We start from the raw sequence: 20,794 nt of genomic DNA, 5'->3' as shown, positions 1-20,794 counted from the left end.
TCTTTTCTCAACTTTATTATTGGTTGTTCAAAAGCGTTTCAAATCTACATCTTTTTTATTAAGATGGCATCGTCTAAAAAAAAATCCTCCAACCTAGGTGGTTTCAAAGCGTCAGTAACACTTTGTTGCATACATTACAGATACGCAATATAAGTTCGACATTGAAAGAAGCTAAATTTTCAAACATAAATACCACTATGAAATTTCATAATTAAATATGACTATGTTAAATATAAATTCGCTGTAGACTAAATTAAGCTACTTGAATAAGGTTCTAAAATAATTTTTCAAATAATTTATATTTGTATAAAATAATAGTTAATTCTATTATTTTAAGATTTTAATTAAAATCACGACCTACTGAAATCGAGATCCACTCTCGTAGACCCCCATTTACATCTCATAGACCCCCAATTCCTTTTTTCATTTTCGTAGACCCCTTGGAAGTCGTCGTAGACCCCTGGGGGTCTATATAGACCACTTTGGGAATCACTGGTCTAGGCATTACCTTACAATCCGGCCCATAAATTGTATATAATGATATAAGATAATATAGACTTCATGTTGCTTTTAATTTTTTAAATGATGAAACCCACAAGTGTGTAAGTAAATTGCGATCTATTGGGTGTGGGGTGTCACGTGGCCAGCAACGACCAACTGGCTTCACGTTTCCCTCAACCAATGTCAGGTAACCATTAGGAGTTTAGGTGGATCCCAAAATTAAAAACCAAAGTCTTCTGCAGGATTCGGAGGTCAAGAGCCCTATCACTCAGCCACCGCGCCTCTTGTCCAGGAAAAAAAAATGTGTTAGATTAAATTAAAAAGATGTTTTGAACACGACGCTCAAAAGTCACTTTTATAAGATAATATTATTATAATATTAGAAAACCTCAATGTAGCATAATACGTGTCATAATGACATCCATGTGGTCCTTTAGGTGGCCCCACCGGCCCATTTGAGTAGGCTACCGGTCCATCGGGCATTTGCCCGATTGCACATAGAGCCTGACGCCCCTGTATGTAAGTTACATTCCTGATTGAGAGAGAGAGAGAGAGAGAGAGAGAGAAAACAAAACATGTTTGAAAATACTATCTCAGCCTGGTTGTCATTATGATCAAACGGATAGCTATAGGCATGTGACGTCATTTTTCAATCCTAAATGAAATAAAACTGCTCACGTACCAAGCGAAGACTGACGTAATACCCTAAAGGATTATGTTAAACAAAAGATCTATAAGACTAATTAGACTGGTATTAACAAGCATTCCTGTAATAGTAGCTAAAAACTTTACTTTAAGATAAGATTCCGTTGGTTACGGTTGGTATGATTATATTATAATCATGCCTGCTATGGTTCTTTACAACAATTATTTACAGGTGGATATCATTAATCTGCTGTGATGAAAATAATAATATTTACCAAGCATAGATCAACTCACTATGTCTGTATGTCTGGCTGGTAAATAGTTTGTACACGTTATTTCTCTATTTCTCCGACACCCAATCTCCGATCAAGCTGAAATTTTGCACAATTATTTCTTTTACCTGACAACATAAGAATCAATTAAAAAAAAAAGACTAACTATTGGTAATTAATTTTTTTTTTCGTATTTCAAACAAGGGAAAGAAATTGTACTTGTCTGCTGTGGTGGTATAAGCTACCTTTGTTTAAACCTATCTGCTCAAGACACAGCGCGGAGGCACCTAACAACTGTAATATAATGAATAACACTTTGTTTTCGGTCCAGCTCAACCTCCCTTATTACCAGGCCCACAGATGTATTGCTAAACCCTTTGAAGTTGACTGACAGGCCCACAGATCCATTGTTAAACCCTTTGAAGTTGGCTGACAGACCCACAGATCCATTGCTAAACCCTTTCAAGTTGACTGACAGTCCCACAGATGTATTGCTAAACTCTTTGAAGCTGACTGACAGGCCCACAGATGTATTGCTAAACTCTTTGAAGTTGACTGACAGGCCCACAGATGTATTGCTAAACCCTTTGAAGTTGACTGACAGGCCCACAGATGTATTGCTAAACTCTTTGAAGCTGACTGACAGTCCCACAGATGCATTGCTAAACCCTTTGAAGTTGACTGACATGCCAACAGATCCATTGCTAAACCCTTTGAAGTTGACTGACAGGCCCACGGATGCATTGCTAAACCCTTTGAAGTTGACTGACAGTCCCACAGATGCATTGCTAAACCCTTTGAAGTTGACTGACATGCCAACAGATCCATTGCTAAACCCTTTGAAGTTGACTGACATGCCAACAGATCCATTGCTAAACCCTTTCAAGTTGACTGACAGGCCCACAGATGCATTGCTAAACTCATTGAAGCTGACTGACAGGCCCACAGATGCATTGCTAAACCCTTTCAAGTTGACTGACAGGCCCACAGATAGGCCTACATTGCTAAACCCTTTCAAGTTGACTGACAGGCCCACAGATAGGCCTACATTGCTAAACCCTTTCAAGTTGACTGACAGGCCCACAGATAGGCCTACATTGCTAAACCCTTTCAAGTTGACTGACAGGCCCATAGATGTATTGCTAAACCATTTCAAGTTGACTGACAGGCCCACAGATGTATTGCTAAACTCTTTGAAGCTGACTGACAGGCCCACAGATGTATTGCTAAACTCTTTGAAGTTGACTGACAGGCCCACAGATGTATTGCTAAACCCTTTGAAGTTGACTGACAGGCCCACAGATGTATTGCTAAACTCTTTGAAGCTGACTGACAGTCCCACAGATGCATTGCTAAACCCTTTGAAGTTGACTGACATGCCAACAGATCCATTGCTAAACCCTTTGAAGTTGACTGACAGGCCCACGGATGCATTGCTAAACCCTTTGAAGTTGACTGACAGTCCCACAGATGCATTGCTAAACCCTTTGAAGTTGACTGACATGCCAACAGATCCATTGCTAAACCCTTTCAAGTTGACTGACAGGCCCACAGATGCATTGCTAAACTCATTGAAGCTGACTGACAGGCCCACAGATGCATTGCTAAACCCTTTCAAGTTGACTGACAGGCCCACAGATAGGCCTACATTGCTAAACCCTTTCAAGTTGACTGACAGGCCCACAGATAGGCCTACATTGCTAAACCCTTTCAAGTTGACTGACAGGCCCATAGATGTATTGCTAAACCATTTCAAGTTGACTGACAGGCCCACAGATGTATTGCTAAACCCTTTCAAGTTGACTGACAGGCCCACAGATGTATTGCTAAACCCTTTCAAGTTGACTGTATCCAAAAGGATTCTATTTTTTTACTGCAAAAGAATTAAAGCAAAGTTCACTTGTTATTTATGTTCATGTATTTTATTATAAGCCAAAATGAAAGCACACCAAGAGTACAAACAGCTACATCTCAAAAGATGTAATCAAGAAAATCCAATTTTTACTACATCCTTTTAGTTTAATATCAAAATCATATAGGCTAAAAAAAAAATCTTTGTAGCTTAGAAATCAAAATAATTCTTTGTACACAATATGCATGTTAAACAAATAAAATAGAATGACTTAGATTCTGCTCAGTCAAATAGAGTATCAAGCAAACACAAATTGAACTAGTTATTAAAGTAAAACATTCAAAAAAATTCCTGTTAAAATGAGTAAAAAAAAAAAAACAAAAAAAAAAACTAGAACAAATATATAACTAAAAAAATGCATGTAAAATGAGTAAAAAAAAAAAAGGAATAACATGGTTATATTTTTTTGTCACAATTTAAAATAAAATGAGTCTAGAAAAAAAAAGATTATAAATTGAGATTAGATACAAATTAAAAGATCATGAAATTTCAATTCTCTGTCAAAATGAAAGATCATCAAATTCAGATTCATGAAGAAATTGAAAGACAATCAGAACATTACATTTCTCCTTACCCCTGCAAGGTTGAATATTTTCTCAAGAGATTATATTGTTCTAAGACACTGCTAGGATGATCCTTCTGAAAAGATATACCTCCAACAGCACAGGGGCAGCTAATGGTTAGGGAATGTTTGGGTTTGTTTGAGGCCAAGTTTGGGTAATTCAATATTTAACTGTAACTTATTATCATTTCTTTTTATAGCCATTTCAATCCAAAGATTTATAACTATTCCCATGAGTAAAACCTAAGATTAAATAAATGATTTCATAGAAATGTAAACAATGTCAGCAAAGGAATAGAGAATTTCAGGAAAGTGGGAATTGGAAGTTGAAAATAATTTGAACAATCTTATAGAAGCTACATTGCAAACATTAAAAGAAAAAGATCAATTTTATTATGCATACAGATCAGAAAATAATGATTGAACTGAAAGTAAAAAAAAAATAGCACTGAAGTGTGATTGGAAAAAAAATGTTCTCTATAAATTTTAGATTTCATAATGTTTAAAAAAAAAAGAAATCTGGTACTTAATAATCTTATACTTGCCTTCATTACTTAACAGTTGTTGACAACTTCAAATAGAGCCCCAGAATCAGAAAAGAAAAAAAAAATTAAGTCAAAAAAAATTGGAGATATTAACATTTTACATTATTTGTCCTATCACTTTAAAATTGGCTCTATACTCTACAACTGTAAGCCCATGTGTTATAATTAAGATTTCTATACTTGTAAATCATTGAAATTATTATTATAGTTATATTTCCAATTAAATAGAACCCTATGGACCAAAACTACAACCATGTCACAACTATATTAACCAGCATTTAGAAAAATTCATAAAGTTATGTCATTATTTTATGAAAAAATTTTACAGTAAAGAGAAGTCAAAGCACAAAGTGGCAGGCAGAACTTTATCATTTTTCTGGTTTGAGTTTTTGTGTAGAATTTTTACACAAAGATTGGAGATACATTATCTTATAATTAAAAAAATGCTTTGGTTTTACACTCTAAACATGTTTTATTTTGCTTCAAAATTCTTTTAATGTTCTGTTTCTCATGTAACAAAACTTCTTTTGAAACTATAAAGACTATTAATATATTTCTGAATGTTTTTAACAAATCAATTTTCACATTTAGTAAAAAACCAATATACATAATCGCTATATTGACATTTCTAAGATTTAAATATCTTTTATTAACTTTCAAGTAATAGATCTAACAATGAATTCATTTAATCCTGAAATCAATGAAAAGATGAAATAAAAAATTAATGATTGATATGCGCAAGTGAGTTGTTCAGAGTGGGTGGAATCCTGAAGCAGCCAAGCTCTATTGTTTTCACCACTACTCCTTCCAGTTCAGCCTCAATGGAAGCGCAGCCACTGAAGTGCTGGTCCACATAGTCCAAGTTGTAGAAGCGAAGGCACAAGCTGGCCAGATTATGCACGTAGGGAATGGCAGCGCAGATGGGAGGCGGGTTCTTCACTGTAACCAAGAATTTTTTTTAAAGATTGGCATAAAACTTTTCTAAAATGTCCTTAACGTATAACTTTTAAGCAATTAGGGAATACCAGCCAAGCTCAAAGTATCGCTCTATTTGCCTGTGACGTGGTGCTATCTGGCCCCTCAAAACTTCTTTCCACATTGTATAATTAAAACCAGAGAGAATTTGTACCACTGGACTCAAGGATTTAGTAGTTCTGCAGCCTATGATACATGTGTCAGAATTTAATATTACCCAGGCCACAAAAGGTTGAGCACCACTGAGATATACAAAGTACATTCTAGACTTTAGTACTTCTCTCAAAACACGAACACAGAGAAAGTGTTCAAGTGTGGAGAAAGATAACTGCCTCCCTAATCCCCCCACAATAAATGCTTTCCAATTATGAAAAAGATATATCACACAATTGACCATAATTGATAAAAAAAATTATACATCACATTTATATATCACCCATTCAAGGGATTAGTCTGTCTCCTGTCCATTTCACTAAGGCCTGTTACAATTATATCAGAACATTTCCTATAAATGTTCTAATGCAATGACAAAGTATAAACAATGATTGGACCTAAAATGTTTTGGGCATCCTTGTACATATCTATGAAAAACTATAACCAGGTGTTTTGTCAATAAAGACAGTGCATGGCTTCTTAATTTTCTGAACAAATAAATCTAACAATAAAACAGAGAAAAAAAAAAGACTATTTTCTATTGCAGTGGAAAAGGCAAAAAAAATATTTAAAAATATGTCTGTGAACAATAGCGTATAATCAAGAGGTGTCAAAAAGTTCTTATTTCATAGCTTTGTGGAAGAAAGTGGTATACTGTCTTTAGAGTAGTTTCAGGGTAAAGGATGACTTTTTGTATCTGTGTTTGGTGGCCCTGTAACTCAGACAATACATTGTGGTGGTGCCTGAGAAGTGGCAGCTGGTGGAACCAGAGAAATGTGCAACTTGCTGTGAGGCAGAAGCAGAAACTCAAGGTATGATGACTACTGATTAAGTTTACTGTTCATCTCATCATCAAGACCTCGTTGTCATTAAACATTTACTTTGATCCCTTTCATTGAATCTGTCAGTCCAAAGTATGTGTCACATTTAGTTTATAAATGGAGTTAAAGGCAGACAGAAAAATCGTTTCTTTTAATAAATAAACAATCTATATTTTTATTTATATTTTAAAAAAATGCTTTTTGAGAATCTATTATAAAATGTATTATGACTAAGATCCTTTCTAGATCACTGTAAACAATCACTTCATTTTTTTTCTCACTAACTTCTGTCATGACACAATATTATTCAATGTACATAGTTTTCTTTTAAAGCAATCTACCCGTTTTTAATTTGTGTTTATAATTATTGAAGTAAATTAATGCACCACCAGAAAACTCTATGATACAATAAGGTAATTGTCCAGATGGATCAAAGACTTCTGTTTAAAAAAAAACAACAAAAAAAAAAACAAGAAGAGAATCGCAGATGTTAGCCAACTGAAGGTACAAAACTGACCTGATATTTTTCTGTCAATTACAACTTTGCCATTAAGTGTGAAAGTAAATTCGAAACCGTATTCATCAACTAGGTAAGTTATGTTCAGACAGCCTGGAGATTAAACAGAAAATACCAACAAATAAGCAAAATAATAAAAAAAACTTTTTTTAAAAAACAAAGCTTATATTAATGTGTATCAATTAGTTTAGATCAGTCATGTAATTAAAGTTATAATAGATCTAGACTAACAATAATAAATCTGTGTGATAAGAAATATTTTTTTACCAATTGTTTTTGTTTAGCACAATTTCAGGCTTTTAGCGTTCTCAATACACTATGATCCCATCACTTGTCTGGACAAGTTGGAAAGGGGGAGAAAGAAAGGGGTGTCTGGATGATTGCTTTTTAAATTTTTTTATTTTTTTTTAAAGTGAACGATCTGAATCCTACCTTGTGGGCTAAAGCCTTGGGAGAAATCATGTGTACAAACTTTTTACCAGACAGACAGAGTGAGTTGATATAAGCTTTGTAAATAAATTAGCAAGAAAGACTAAACTAGTTTGTTTTTCTTATCCTAAAATCATTTGAGATGGACAGATATTAAGCGAAGTTAAAGCAATAAACTAATTCATACTGTCATAGTTAAAAAGCCATAATTTTTATTTTTAGAAACAGGTTGCCAGTGTTTACCTGTATACTTCCAAGACAGGTTGCCTAAACTCAAACCTTTGTTTACCTGTATCATTTAAAGATATCTGTTCGACCACTAGATTGTAACAGCAACCACATGTGTAGTTGACACACCAACAGTTGCTGTCTCTGAATGAGACTCCAGCAATCACTGAAACATAAAGAAAGTGCATCAGCAGGTTTAGACATGTTTATTAAGTATAATTATTTAAAAACTAGCTAACAATATCCAAGAGATTATTTTTTTGTTTACTAGTCTCTTAAAATTCTTTCAGATTTGAAGATTATAACATCATAGCCCAAAACTCCTGTAGGACTGGAAGGTTGCGGCTGCTGGCGGGCAGAGTTTGTACCCGATATCATTGAGATGAAAGCCCTGAGAGCATACCACATGACCAGGCAGACATTTTATTTCATAAATGGAGTTAATGCTAATGGAATTAACTTTTGATTTATCTAATGTTTATTTAGACAACACTTAAATCTGATACAAGAGAATACTAGATGAACAGAGCATTAATATTTCATTGAAATTGGACTTGAGAGCCGAACTGAAAAAAAAAATTGGACAAAAGCACCCTGAGCATGCTATAGCACAAGTGAATCACATATGAAAGCAATTTTTTCAAAATGTGTTTACAAATTTTGTACATTTATGAATGTTAAAAAGAATGTAATGTAAATATGCAATAATTCTAAAAAGAATGTGTGATGTGACTATATTATATTAGGCAACTTTTTTTAACCTTTGTGATAATCATTGGAAATTTTCTTCATCTTGTGTGTTAGTTCATCCATAACTTCATGGTAGCCTTGAAGAGTTTGCTGGAGCTCAGGTTTGATGATCATGTCCACAGTTTGGCCCACTTTAGTGTCCAGTTTGAGACCCATTCTTTGAGCCTCTCTAAACACCTTCAAGACATCTTGACTGAAACAATAAAAAAGTATATTTCTTCTTTCCGAAGCTGCATTCTATAGGACAGATGATGTAAAAGTCATATGTTTCTCAGGGCAGCACAACGACCAACTGCCTTTTCTTTTCCCCAACTAATGTCACGTACCCATTAGAGATGGAAAGACTCAGACACATCCTAAAGATCACAAATCTAAAAATCCCAGTTTTCACCAGGATTCGAACTCAGAACCCCTGGTTCGGAAACCAAGTGCTTATAACTGTAAAAATAGTACAACAAAAATTAAGCTGGGTGTCATGCACACAGCCACTAACCAAGAATGCTAAGAATTGACCAGGATAATAGTGTTATAAACCTGGAGGTGAGACAGATAGGGGTAGTGCAGTGTGTGTTTTAGACTACGCAAATCACCCCAGGCCAGTGCTAGACGAGCGGTCAACCATGAAGAGTGACAGTACATGCCAGTTCGGCAAAGACCCATGTTGTAAATAATATGCACGCAAGTCACGGCGATTGTGATCAACGTTCCATCCAATTCTAGAAGGCCTATGGACCCTATATAAGAGCGATGTGTGAAGTCAGTCCGGAGAGAGGCTTGGTTTTTTTGACAGTCAGTGTAATGTTGTTGCCAACTGTACAGTGTTTGTAATGTATTTGAAATTAAACTGTTACTGATACTTTGGAGCCCTGAGTTGTGAGGTAAGTTCGTTGTGTCATGTGGTGCAGTTTGAAGAGAACCTGGATATTAAGAGATACGTAACAATAGGTTTAATTGTGTATGTGTATGGAAACTATGGGTCAAGATTGTGAGTTTTTTAGACAGAAAAATCTCAAATACCATGAAAAGATATTGACGTTAAAAAAGTAGGTATTTAGAAATACTTAGATAAATAAAGAAGGCAGAATAACAATGCAACGTTTTTTATTAAGACTATTTCATGGATGCAAAACTTACTATAACAGGGGTCATATCCCAGTAAACCTTATTCTGTGATAGTTAGTTATTTATCGTCACTATCTTCATGGTGTCACTGTATCAGTCGAGTTTGTTTGTTTTTCTGTTTAAGTGACTATGTTTTATGTGAATTTGTACATTGCTAGATCACTTGTTATATTGACATTGAGTTTGAAGATATTATAATTCTACACATTGTTTCTTTAGCGTCTTTAAATAGAAACACCAACGAGTTCATTTGTCGTGTAAATTGAGAGACAACACTACTCTCCAAAACATATCATGACACTGGGTTATAAAAACACAACAAGTTATATCATAAATTGAGGAAGCTGATAAACAAATAATTAATCTAGTTCAAACATAAAATTTTGTTATAATCAAAAGCTAGAATATACTCTTTTTTTTTAAGAAGAGCATGTTAAATGTTTAAAAAAAATCAAAATAGTCATTGAAAGTACTGAGCAAAAAAAAAATCAAAATAAACCTTTGTAAGATGTTGGCTCTGACAGGAACTATCCCAAAGAAGACTACCAACAAGGCTGCCAAAACCAAGTTATTCATTTTCTGTTTAATACTTGTGTCAATAAAACTTGAGCTGTTAAGATAGATAAATACAATAAAGGTTTATTTTTTCCATTTTTGTCTAAATAATTTCGTATAGATCATCTTCCCTGCTAAAGCCTACTCAGTGCGCTATGGAGGAGAGTGGTGATTGTGTTTGTATATAGTATTGTAAACAACAATTGATAGAGTCTTGGGTGTAAGATTTAAGGAATTCTATTCTATGTTTATTTATTATTATTTCATTGGTCCATTGGTTGGGACAGAGTGACAGTGCTTGGAGTTTGTTATTGTTGTCAGAGTTTTGGAGCCTAGTCATATAGTATAAGTAATATAGAAGTCAGTTTTCATAATTATGCATATTTGATGGTTAACATTTGATGCGTTGCCTACAACTACAGTTATCCTGATTACTTTTATTACAGTTATAATCTGTTATTAATTCATCTCTGGTGTCTCTTTGAGTTATTGAGAGCTAGGAGTTCACAACAATGGTGGAGCATCAAGTGTGTCAACAATTGGACAGGTGAACTATTTGATTATACTAGTACTTATGACGTGTCAAACCTTTGACATGAACTAGGAGATTGAAACTAACTAACTAACAACTAATAACTAAGACTGTTCTCATAAATTGTAAGAACAAACCTACGTCCGTACGATGGCTCTAAAAGCATACAGCAACCTGTTAACATTATACGAAACAGGGAAAAGTCTGGGCTACCAGAAAGAATGTTGGACGAAAGGGTTGTTAAAATCATAAGACAGAACGAGGAAAGAGATGCTGGAGTGGAAGGAGAGAAAGGGCAAAATTGGAAGAACGGAAGCTGGACATGCAAGAAGAAGAGATGAAATTTAAGTGGAAGCTAGAGGAAGAACAAGTGGCAGCGAAAATCAATTGAGATAATGAGGAATCGAAGGCCAGAATTGCTGCAATTGAAAAGGAGTTTAAAGGAAAGGATGTTGATGAGCAAGGAAATAGAGATACGAGGAAAAGAAATACGTTGCAAACAAAAAGACAAAAATTTTTGGAAGGCACGGATAAGATGGATATATTTATGAACAGATTTGAAATGTTGATGAAACTCGAAAAGTAACCACAACACGAATGGGCCATACATTGTCTATGGTTTCAAATTAGCAGCCAGCACTTTTTTTTTTCATTCATAAATTATGTATTCTAGATATCTCGATCTAGATCATATTTATTCATTGAACAAATCATAGATTTATTAATCGCAATAATATTTCTAATTATGATTTTGTAGTGTTCGGGGAACAAGAATGAGTTAAATTCATTATTATTCAAAAAACACCTTCTTTTTTTATTTTCTTTAACAGCTAACAGTATAAATGTGACTGGAATGTCTTTCTACAGATGAGTGGAAGCTTATTTTGATATGCCCATCAGCCTACGACCAAACAGGCTCATAATATAGCCTTCCTCCCTTATATGAGTGAGTTACTGAGGGAGGCTAAAACAATAGCTTTACATACATGGTTAACTAGAATCTAAAAAACTGCCATCGGCTTTGGAAAACAGAACAAAAATACAGGACTAGGAACTTATCTAAAATTGGACATGCACAGTTAAAAACTTAGTTTTTTGCTCCAAACATAAAAACAAATGAATTACAAACAAAAAAAAAGCAAGACGTTCGGCGATGAGGTGTTTCGAATGTAAATATAACTCTTATTATAAGAGCTTTCTCTAGATCTATATACATCTAAAAAGATAAAGATCTTGATCTACTATGATCTAGTACTAGATATATTACTAATATTAGTCTATTAAATAATATAATATATAGTAAGTAGTACTATCTAAGTATAGATCTTATCTAATTATCTTATATCATACTTTTACATGAAAATATGTTTAATCTGTTATATGTAGGTTAGATATTGTAGTCTACTTTAAGATCTTTAAAACATTTAGAGATGTTTCCTAACATTTTATAAATGCATCATGTTTGCTTAATTTTAAAATGATGCCAGCCAAGTAAACCAACAATCTTAGCAATTCTTTCTTATCTTATATAATAAAGACGATACTTCAAAAAAGAAGATGATTAAGTCCTACGCATCATGCATCTAGTCATGCATGTTAACCAATGTCTGGTTTTCCTGGCTGGTTCAGGCAACCCATTCCATGCTCTATCTAATAGCACTAGGCACTAGGGAAGGACATTTGTACAAATGTGTGCTATTATCATTTATTATATGAAATGAGGAATGTGCCTTTATCTTTGACTATTAGATCTAGTCTTTGTGTCTGAGTATTTCATAAATGTTTTTGTATTTGAAGATTATGGTTCAGTGTTTTATGTATTATGTATAATTGCTACTTTACTTTTGAGAGTCTTCTCTTCTGAAGGCAGGCTTTCTAAATTGAGTGATTTTATTAAGGTGTTATATAGACTAATAGACTCTTAGTCTAGTGACTCTAGTTCTAGTGTTACTGTACCTGTAGTCACTAGTCGACACTAGTTAAATGAAAATGTAAATATTCTTTTGTTATGAAACAATGAATCTCACTGCTCTTATTTTGTGTGATCTAGTCTACATCTAGATCTAAATTCATAAATTGGAATAAATTCTAATCTAAATGAGTAAAACTATTCTAGAATCTAGAAATTATGTAGAATGACTAGCCTCTACACTACAGTCTACGGGGTCTAGGCTCTAACTCTAAGATCTAAATTCTAAATCTAGAATCTATCTAGATTAGTAGATTCTAGATTTAGATTTAGATCTAATCTAGTATAATCTAGCTAGTAGTAGATCTAGACTCTAGATGTAGATCTAACTTTAACTTTAAATCTAATAGTAATATAGATCTGAGGTCTGAGGACAGTGACTGAGTGAGGATGATCTTCATCTTGTACGTAAAGACGTAACACTTGTACTTGTAGTGAATCTAGTCTAGATTATGTCTGCCGGGCGGTAGATCTGGTCTAGAATAGTTAGATCTAGTAGAGTCTAGTAATCTAGATCTAAAATCTACTTACTTAACGTAAAAATGGAATTAGTGTCACTTACTTAGTTACTACGCTTGATACTTTCAATTGTCAGCTGAGCTGCTGTCAGTGTTGTTTATTGTTATCGTCAAATCACTTGCCAGTATATTTCTAAAACAAAAAAAAAAACTCAAAAAGCAAGCTTTAGAAAACCCCAGCAGACGTGATAAACTCTATAATATGCGCTTAATTTATGCTTGTAATAATTGTTGTTGTTATTTATTATTTTTTTTTGCTTTCGACAACGTTCCACTTTCTTTTAAAATTGAATAAATTATGATATTAATATTTATAACAAGTGCTATATTATCTTTATTGCGATTTCCGTTAAGATAATATTTACATGGTTATATGGCCTCTTTCAGACTCTGGATCATCTCATGGATGATTGATGACATGAATGCATGGGCATTAGATGTGGTCAGAACGATGTCGGCCACATAGCCCCCCCCCCCCTCCCATTCAACGCAGCGATGTATCCAAAGGAACGGCAAGTGCCGATACAGTTTCGGGTCAGCGACATCGCAGGCTCTGCCAGGGTGTAGCACTGAATGCTACAAACTGATTAAGGGTCGCCGGCTCTTGATTTTTCCTCAGGGTTGACTACCGAAGCCTTTCCCATGGTTGGGTATAGCTGCAAGACAGCAGAGGTTTGAATTCAGAGCTTTACTTCTTCCAAATGGGTAGCCACCAGCCAGCAATGGCTAACGAGCCCCTCGTGCCCGAAGCTTACGTAGGCCTACTGGTTTAGCCACCAGTTGCTCGCATTCACCCTTTCTTCTGTTAGTGAAAACAGTTCCGCCGGACTCAATATCTAAGCCACACGTAAAGGCCAGGAGTTAGACTGGTTATCAGAGGGTTTATATTTATTGATTTATTTATGATATAGGCTAAAGTGGGGAGGGCGGGCTGGGCGACAAGGACATAATTTAAAAACTGATTTAAAACAAATAGCATATGCTTTTTACAATACCTATATTCAAATCAGAAAACGAAAGCAGCAGCCTAGCTCTTTATAACTTTTATTGATTTGACCAAGGCTTTTGACTTTGTCAGCAGAACCGGTATGTTTGCCGTATTAGAGAGAATTGGCTGTCCAAACAAACTACAGAAACTAGTGTCAGCTTCTCATGGAAATATGCAGGGCACCGTACAGTTTGACAGTTCCGCCTCTAGGCCATTCTCCGTGAAGAGCGGAGTAGAACAAGGATGTGTTCTGGCTCCAACACTGTTCGGCATCTTCTTTTCAGTTGTAGGCCTACTCACCAGCGCTTTTAAATCCCCGGAAGATGAAGCATATATCCAAAGTAGATCCAATGGAAAGCACAAATATGCCTACATCAGATCTGGACCAAGTGGTCGTCTTCTGCCAATGAGGCTAGAAAAGGAAGATTTAAAAAAAAAAAAAAAAAAAAAAAACTTCTTTTATTCCACTTTCAGTCAGGGTGTTTATAGGTCATAGATCATATAGGTCATCACCGCGAAGTACATAGGTGTCACATATATCAAACACTTTTTTTAATTTTTTGTTTTGTTTTTTTTGTTAGTAGGTACACTTACGCTGTTGTTTTTGTTTGCATCAGCATATATTGTTATTCTAATAGTACTAATGGTGAGGTGGTCTGCCTCCAATTACCACGACCTCATTTTACTTCAATTTAATATATATATCAATATATGTACCCAGTGGCGTACCGAGGGGGGCGGGGGGGGCATCCGCCCCGGGCGCCGGAGAGTAGGGGGCGCCAAAATGGGTATTACCAGTGGCGTCACTAGGCAGGTGCGGGGGGTGTGGTCCGCACCGGGTGACACCCATAAGGGGGTGACACCCAAGTGAAAAAAAACAACTTTTCAAAAGCAGACAACAACTTTAAATCTGGCACATATTGCGAACTTATTTACGCAAGTAGAATCTCCTCTCTCTTTTTTCAGTTGTTGTTACATTTTTTGGTACAATTGAGAAAATTTACGTTTTTTTCAGTGCTTCAACTGTTCGATGGGAGAAAATGAAAGAATTGCTTGGAATTACATTGAAGAGAGAATGTCCAACACGCTGGAGTGCAAATCAAGATGCGGTGAATGCAATCCACGAACAGTTTGATGAATTTTTACAGCTGTTAGAAAACCTGTATGAAGATGGTACTCAAACTAGTGAGACTCAGAATGATGCATACAGTTTGCTTCAAAATGTGATGAATTTCAATTTCATCACTCTACTTGATTTCTGGAATGCAGTTTTGTCAAAAATTGACTGGATTCAAAAACGACTGCAAGATCCATCAATGAATTTCCATGACGCAGCACTGGATTTAGAAGGACTGCAGCAACGGCTAAGTAGCATTCGAGAAGATGTTTGCATCACTGCAGTCAATGCAGCTAAAGTTCTGTGTGAAAAATTGGGAATTAGGATAGAAGGAAGAATTAAACGTCGAAAACAGATGCCTGGTGAAAATGCTGGTGATGCAGGACTCGCTGCGGTTGAAGAAATAACTCGCATTATGAAATCAGTTATTGATAGACTAATCCAGGAGATGACAACACGATTTGGTCGTCTGAAGACGTTAGATGAAAAGTTTGCATTTCTATTCAACATCAGCAAATTGACTGCAGTATGTTGCTGAAAACCCGGCCAGATGCTACCCCAAGCAGCCCATTAGAATTACTTTCATTTATTATTTCATATGGCAATGACATATTTCCAAACTTGCGAATTGCTTTGCAAATTATGCTGACAATCTCTGTGTCAATTGCTAGCTGTGAGCGTTCTTTTAGTAAACTAAAAATCATTTTAACTTATTTGAGAGCTTCAATGGGTCAGGAGCGTATGTCAGACTTGGCATTGCTAAGCATAGAAAAGGAGCTGGTTGAAACAATTAATTTTGATGATGTCATTGACAACTTTGCTAGTGCAAGATCACGAAAAGTAGTTCTATAAGAAATGGCTAATGTTGCTTCAGATTGTTCATTAACTTTGTTTACAATAAAAAAAATTAATTTATTGATTGGTGATTGTTTTAATGCAAATATAAATTACGCATACTAATAGGGGGGGGGGCGCCAACAGACTATGCCGCCCCGGACGCCTGGCACCCTCGGTACGCCACTGTATGTACCAGTATCAGAATGTCGGCTCTTATTGTCTAGTGATGATTCTTTCTTTTGGTACGTGTAATTACGTTGTTTACATAATTATTAGAGTACTTTAAATGTGTATACATTCAACTAATGACAACAATGTCACAACATCAATGACCACATAATGAATACTCGTGAGCTAAAACTCTCTAATGAAAACTAATAGTTAATATTTTAAATAGGGCATCGATGGCCACTTAAAAATTTCATATAATAAATGTAATAATTGATTGATGAATGAATTGATAACTGCAAGTTCGATTGATTAGTATACATAACTTAATTACATATGACAAGTGGCTAATACAGTTAACTAATAAAACCATTGTATCTGTTAAGATAATAAACAATAAAGAGATAATCAACAAAACCAGCAATTAGTCCCCCATGCTAATTAGACCACCACGGCTACTCCGTTCCCCATAGCACTGGACTCAGCGCCACTGCATTAGAGTTCAATACCGCTGTCTATGTCATCTGATGCCAACAACTGTATTATCATCTTGCTATCTGGTCTTCGTCACTCTTGCTAATATCTATTCTGACTGTCATGCTGTGACTCAAACTGTCACAGACACAAGACTGCCATCTGTCGACTGGTCAGACAGTCGACTCAAGATCGTTACTCCAAAGACTTACTCCACGGACTTTCAACTACCGATTCAGACTCTCGCTGACTTGGACTGTAACTCTAAATAAACATATAACCAAAATATCAACTAGCTTAAGCGCTATTCTATTTATTCATTATTGACCAACATCTAATGCTAATATCTATAACTAATAAAAGCATTTTTGTCTTACCCTGGTCCCTTAGAAATACTTCCTACATGTCTCTGGCAAACAACTCACACCTCTTGGAGACATTATCGCGAGACAGTCTCGTTTCCCAATGTCTATATTTGTCGTTCACCAGAAAACGTCTAGAACACTACACGCTTCTGCTAACACTACATGACTCTGTGTCCCAACTGCCCCAGCCCAAACACCCTTTTTATATAGGCTGAGACCCTAAACCCACTCCTAAACTAACGCTATTAAATCTTCTATATCTGCCCCGACCTACAAGTATCAAGTCGCCCTATAAGGTGTCACACTATTGCTACCCTTTGCCTGTACTCTGTCAAGTCTGTCGGTGAGCCGTGAAAACACCTTAAAAAAACAAGTAACCTTGCTCTCATAGACAAATCCGTGACCTAGTCAAACAATATGTCCGTTTGTTTGGGCCAATAAAACTAACCGTTTCTTAAACTTGACCTCATGGCTGGCGGGGAGAGCGAATTTTTAAATTTCTAAAAGAGCTCTCACAAATAGAAGATTGAAATACAATGAAGTAAACGTTGATTATGAAAGTAAAAGTGAAGCCCTTTGTTTTTGTTGTTTAATAACCATGGCAACGTCTTCGATTCCGATGATTCAGACTGAGCTCAGTGTTTCACAAGACTACCCAAACCCACTTCCGACCTGCATATTTTTCCGCTGGCGGTCTGTTAAGTTTCCTTTTCTTCTTCTGCGCCTGTTATCTTTTCTTTTTCTTTTCTTTTTGTTTTTAAAGGGCATCAAAAGGTGCACGTATACCTTAAGTCTTGAAATCATTGGATGCTTAACACTATTTAACAGTGATCTAGTAGTTATGATTTAGTCAGATCATACAATTCCTATTGAAGTTTCTCTTTCTAGGCTTTCTCTTGGTGAAAACGTTCGATGAGAGCAAATGTATCAGTCCGTGGCTAGACCCGGCGGTGTTTCTATTGGAACAGAGTTCATTGCACTTGGCGGAGATGAAAGAAGACCTTCTTTTTTTTGCGTTGATGTTAATGTTTTATCATTGCAATAAAGATGACGTTAGTTCCCCGTTGTGGGGTTTGTCTTTGGCGAATGTTAGCAATGGGATTAGAACTCATTGATAACTAACTTTAACTTTAGCATTTGAACTTCTACTTTCACTTCCGCTTTGGAGCTTCTACTTTCACTTTTGCATTAGAGCTTCTACATTCACTTCCGCTTTGGAGCTTCTACTTTCCCTACCGCATTGAAGCTTCTTTTTTCACTTTCGCTTTGGAGTTTTACTCTCACTTCTGCTTAGGAGCTTCTGTTTTCCTTATGCTTTGAGCTACTACATTCACTTCTGCATTGTAGCTTCTACTTTCACTTCCGCTTTACAGCTTCTACTGTCATTCCTGAATTTGAACTTCTAATTTCTCTTCTGCTTTGTAGCTTCTCATTTTATTTCTACTTTCACTTGTCATTTACAGTTGTTACTTTTATTTATGCTTTGAGGCTTCTAATTTAAATTCTGCTTTTACTCCTGAATTTGAACTTCTACTTTTATTTCTGCTTTGGGGCTTGTAACTTAAATTCAGCTTTGGGGCTTCTAGTTGAAGTTTCTAAATCAGAAAGTTTGTCCAAGGAGTCTTTTCTTTGGCAGGGGGGTAATGATTGCCCTTCTACGAGCCCGGCATCTCCAGAGACAGTAACTCGTCTCTTGTTGACAGTCAAAGCTATAAAATCAAAGAGACTCCCATGAGATTTCAGTTCTTGCTTCAATTGTAACATGTCGAATCATTTAAATTTAGCCACATTTCGAACAAGCTAAAAAGTTGAAAAATTAAACAGCAAGCGACAACCTCTGATTAAATTTATTTTAAGAGTCAAGGATCTTCAACAAATAGTTTTAACTACCGCCCTTATTTCGTCCCTAATCGAATGCGAAGATCGATCTCGAAAAGCAAACACACATACACCCTACAACCTATCCACAGAACCAAACACGACTGTTTCTAAATATGGCAGGACAAGGCTGGGAATCAGCTATTTTTAGATGCAGCGCGTACAAGGGAGAGAACAAAATCGATATTTCCCTTTTCCGAATGACGTGAAATGGGAAGAGAGAGAAAAAAAGGAAAGAGAGAAAAAATGTCGGGGGATGGATATTGATTGCACTCAATTGCAATACCCGCTCTGACGCATTCGTGACGTCACTAATGAAAATGGCCATGGGGCGCCTCTGCTGTAATGAGGTGATCGTTGATAAGGATCTACGCACGGTGTTCCTATTTGTAGCTAAGACTTAGATCAGAGGAGGTCCAGAAGCCAGTGTCTCCATCTTCGAGTCGTCTGCTAAATAACAGCTTGCTTGTTGAGAAGCGAGGATTCCATGCAGCCATTCTACTTTCGTTTTTGTCATACTGTTTCATAAGTGTCAATGTTTTGGTGGTGTCGCCGTGATAGATGTCATGTAAACAAACATTATTTCGAGGAGTTTTAACTTTTTAAAAATTTTGTGTTTGCTTCATGGGATCACAGACAAGCCTGGAGTAAATTCTTTATCAAGCTATACAATTTAAATTTTATTGATAGTATCATTGGACTATTTAATCAAATCTATGGTAATCTATAAATCTATTGCATTAGGAGTGTTGTATCAATGTTATGTTGTTGTTTTCTTAAACGGTATGTTAAATTAATGCTATTCACTGGATTAATGCTGACATGTGGATTAATATAATTGTTTCAAATTTCTTTTTTGTCAAAGAGAGCTTATTTATCACACGGGTTCGATTCCCGATGGCCCTAAGCAAAACCTACAGATACGTTGGATTTATAGAAATCATCCAAAACAAAGAAGACATACTGAGTCCACTTAAAATGGATGTGACCTGAGCAAGGTTATCTGGGCGTTACTATTATAAACCTAGATGGTAACTAACACAGCCAGGCATGAGGTGATATCACCAAAAATCTAATTTGGTTTTCCTTTCTGTGAGTACTAGTTATTCTATAGAATTTTAAAACTGTATTTTTTTGAACGAAATATCTATTTTTCTTTAGAGATTCTTGTTTCGTGATGTGTGTAGATAGAGATCTATTTATGTGTGTATGTGACTAAATGTGTGTATATGTGTTGTCTATAGCTTGGCACACAGCATCCACTTAAATTTGTTTTATAGACTTTGTATCTGAAAGGTGAAGGATAAAAAGGTCAAAGTTTGATACTAATTAAAAATCTATATTCCTGCACTGGTCTGATTACATATCCAATGCCTACATGTCAATGCAAGGTCGAACTTAATTTCATGCAGGCACTGGTCACGAATATTGTAGAGGCCCCTTCCCTCTCTTGAATCCATTAAATAAAAATGTAATTTAATAATAATAATGCATAGACTTACAAGGCTGTAATGTGATTGAAAAAAATAAATACATATATTATTAATTGTAAATAGCCAACTATTTGCACTCCTTAAATAGGCCTATGCATATTTATTTAAATTAGGGTCTATATATTATTGAATTCGTGGACGCCCCTCTCTTCCCCATTTCTAGTGAGGCCGTCATATAAATATATTACATAATGCACGCAATGAACGATATTTTCTTTCTGCACATCAAAGATGCTGCTCGTTTGAAATTGTACAAGCCAATATTTGTTATCAATGAGTGCGCACTAACTTTCATAGATTTTCGCGATAAACTATGCAATGTCAAGGACGCTATATTGACCTTCATCGTTGCCAACCAAATAACAAAAACGGAAGTGGTTTGACAATTCGATAATGCTGAGCTTAAAAGTAACCTAAAATGATAATTTAAAAAAAAACCAGCTTATCAATTATTTCCAAACTTGCAGG

At 35.6% G+C, this 20,794-nt stretch overlaps 1 protein-coding gene across 1 annotated transcript; it reads right to left on the bottom strand.

Annotated features, from left to right (window-relative positions):
* Positions 1-3,318: 3,318 nt before the first annotated feature.
* On the bottom strand, positions 3,319-13,194 carry LOC106050516 (uncharacterized). Its single transcript, XM_013205487.2, has 6 exons — positions 13,051-13,194; positions 9,932-10,042; positions 8,322-8,503; positions 7,622-7,726; positions 6,904-6,996; positions 3,319-5,376 (listed from the first exon to the last, which is right to left on the bottom strand). The coding sequence occupies exons 2-6, from the start codon at positions 10,006-10,008 to the stop codon at positions 5,159-5,161; spliced, it is 675 nt and encodes a 224-aa protein (XP_013060941.2). The 5' UTR covers positions 10,009-10,042; positions 13,051-13,194; the 3' UTR covers positions 3,319-5,158.
* Between the last annotated feature and the right edge of the window lie 7,600 nt (positions 13,195-20,794).

This window comes from Biomphalaria glabrata, chromosome 16 (assembly GCF_947242115.1).
Source record: "Biomphalaria glabrata chromosome 16, xgBioGlab47.1, whole genome shotgun sequence".
Taxonomy (NCBI): Eukaryota; Metazoa; Mollusca; class Gastropoda; family Planorbidae; genus Biomphalaria; species Biomphalaria glabrata.
The sequence above is the reverse complement of the archived record's forward strand: the minus strand, read 5'-3'. Positions and strand labels throughout refer to the sequence as shown.

Bases quoted from the DNA above. Each gene is read 5' to 3' on its own strand.
- LOC106050516 (XM_013205487.2), bottom strand. From the start codon at position 10,008: ATGAATAACTTGGTTTTGGCAGCCTTGTTGGTAGTCTTCTTTGGGATA. The intron at 8,504-9,931 runs GTTTATTTTGAT...TTATTGTTTCAG, and splicing joins AGAGCCAACATCTTACAAAG to TCAAGATGTCTTGAAGGTGT. The intron at 7,727-8,321 runs GTTAAAAAAAGT...TTTATGTTTCAG, and splicing joins TTCCAATGATTATCACAAAG to TGATTGCTGGAGTCTCATTC.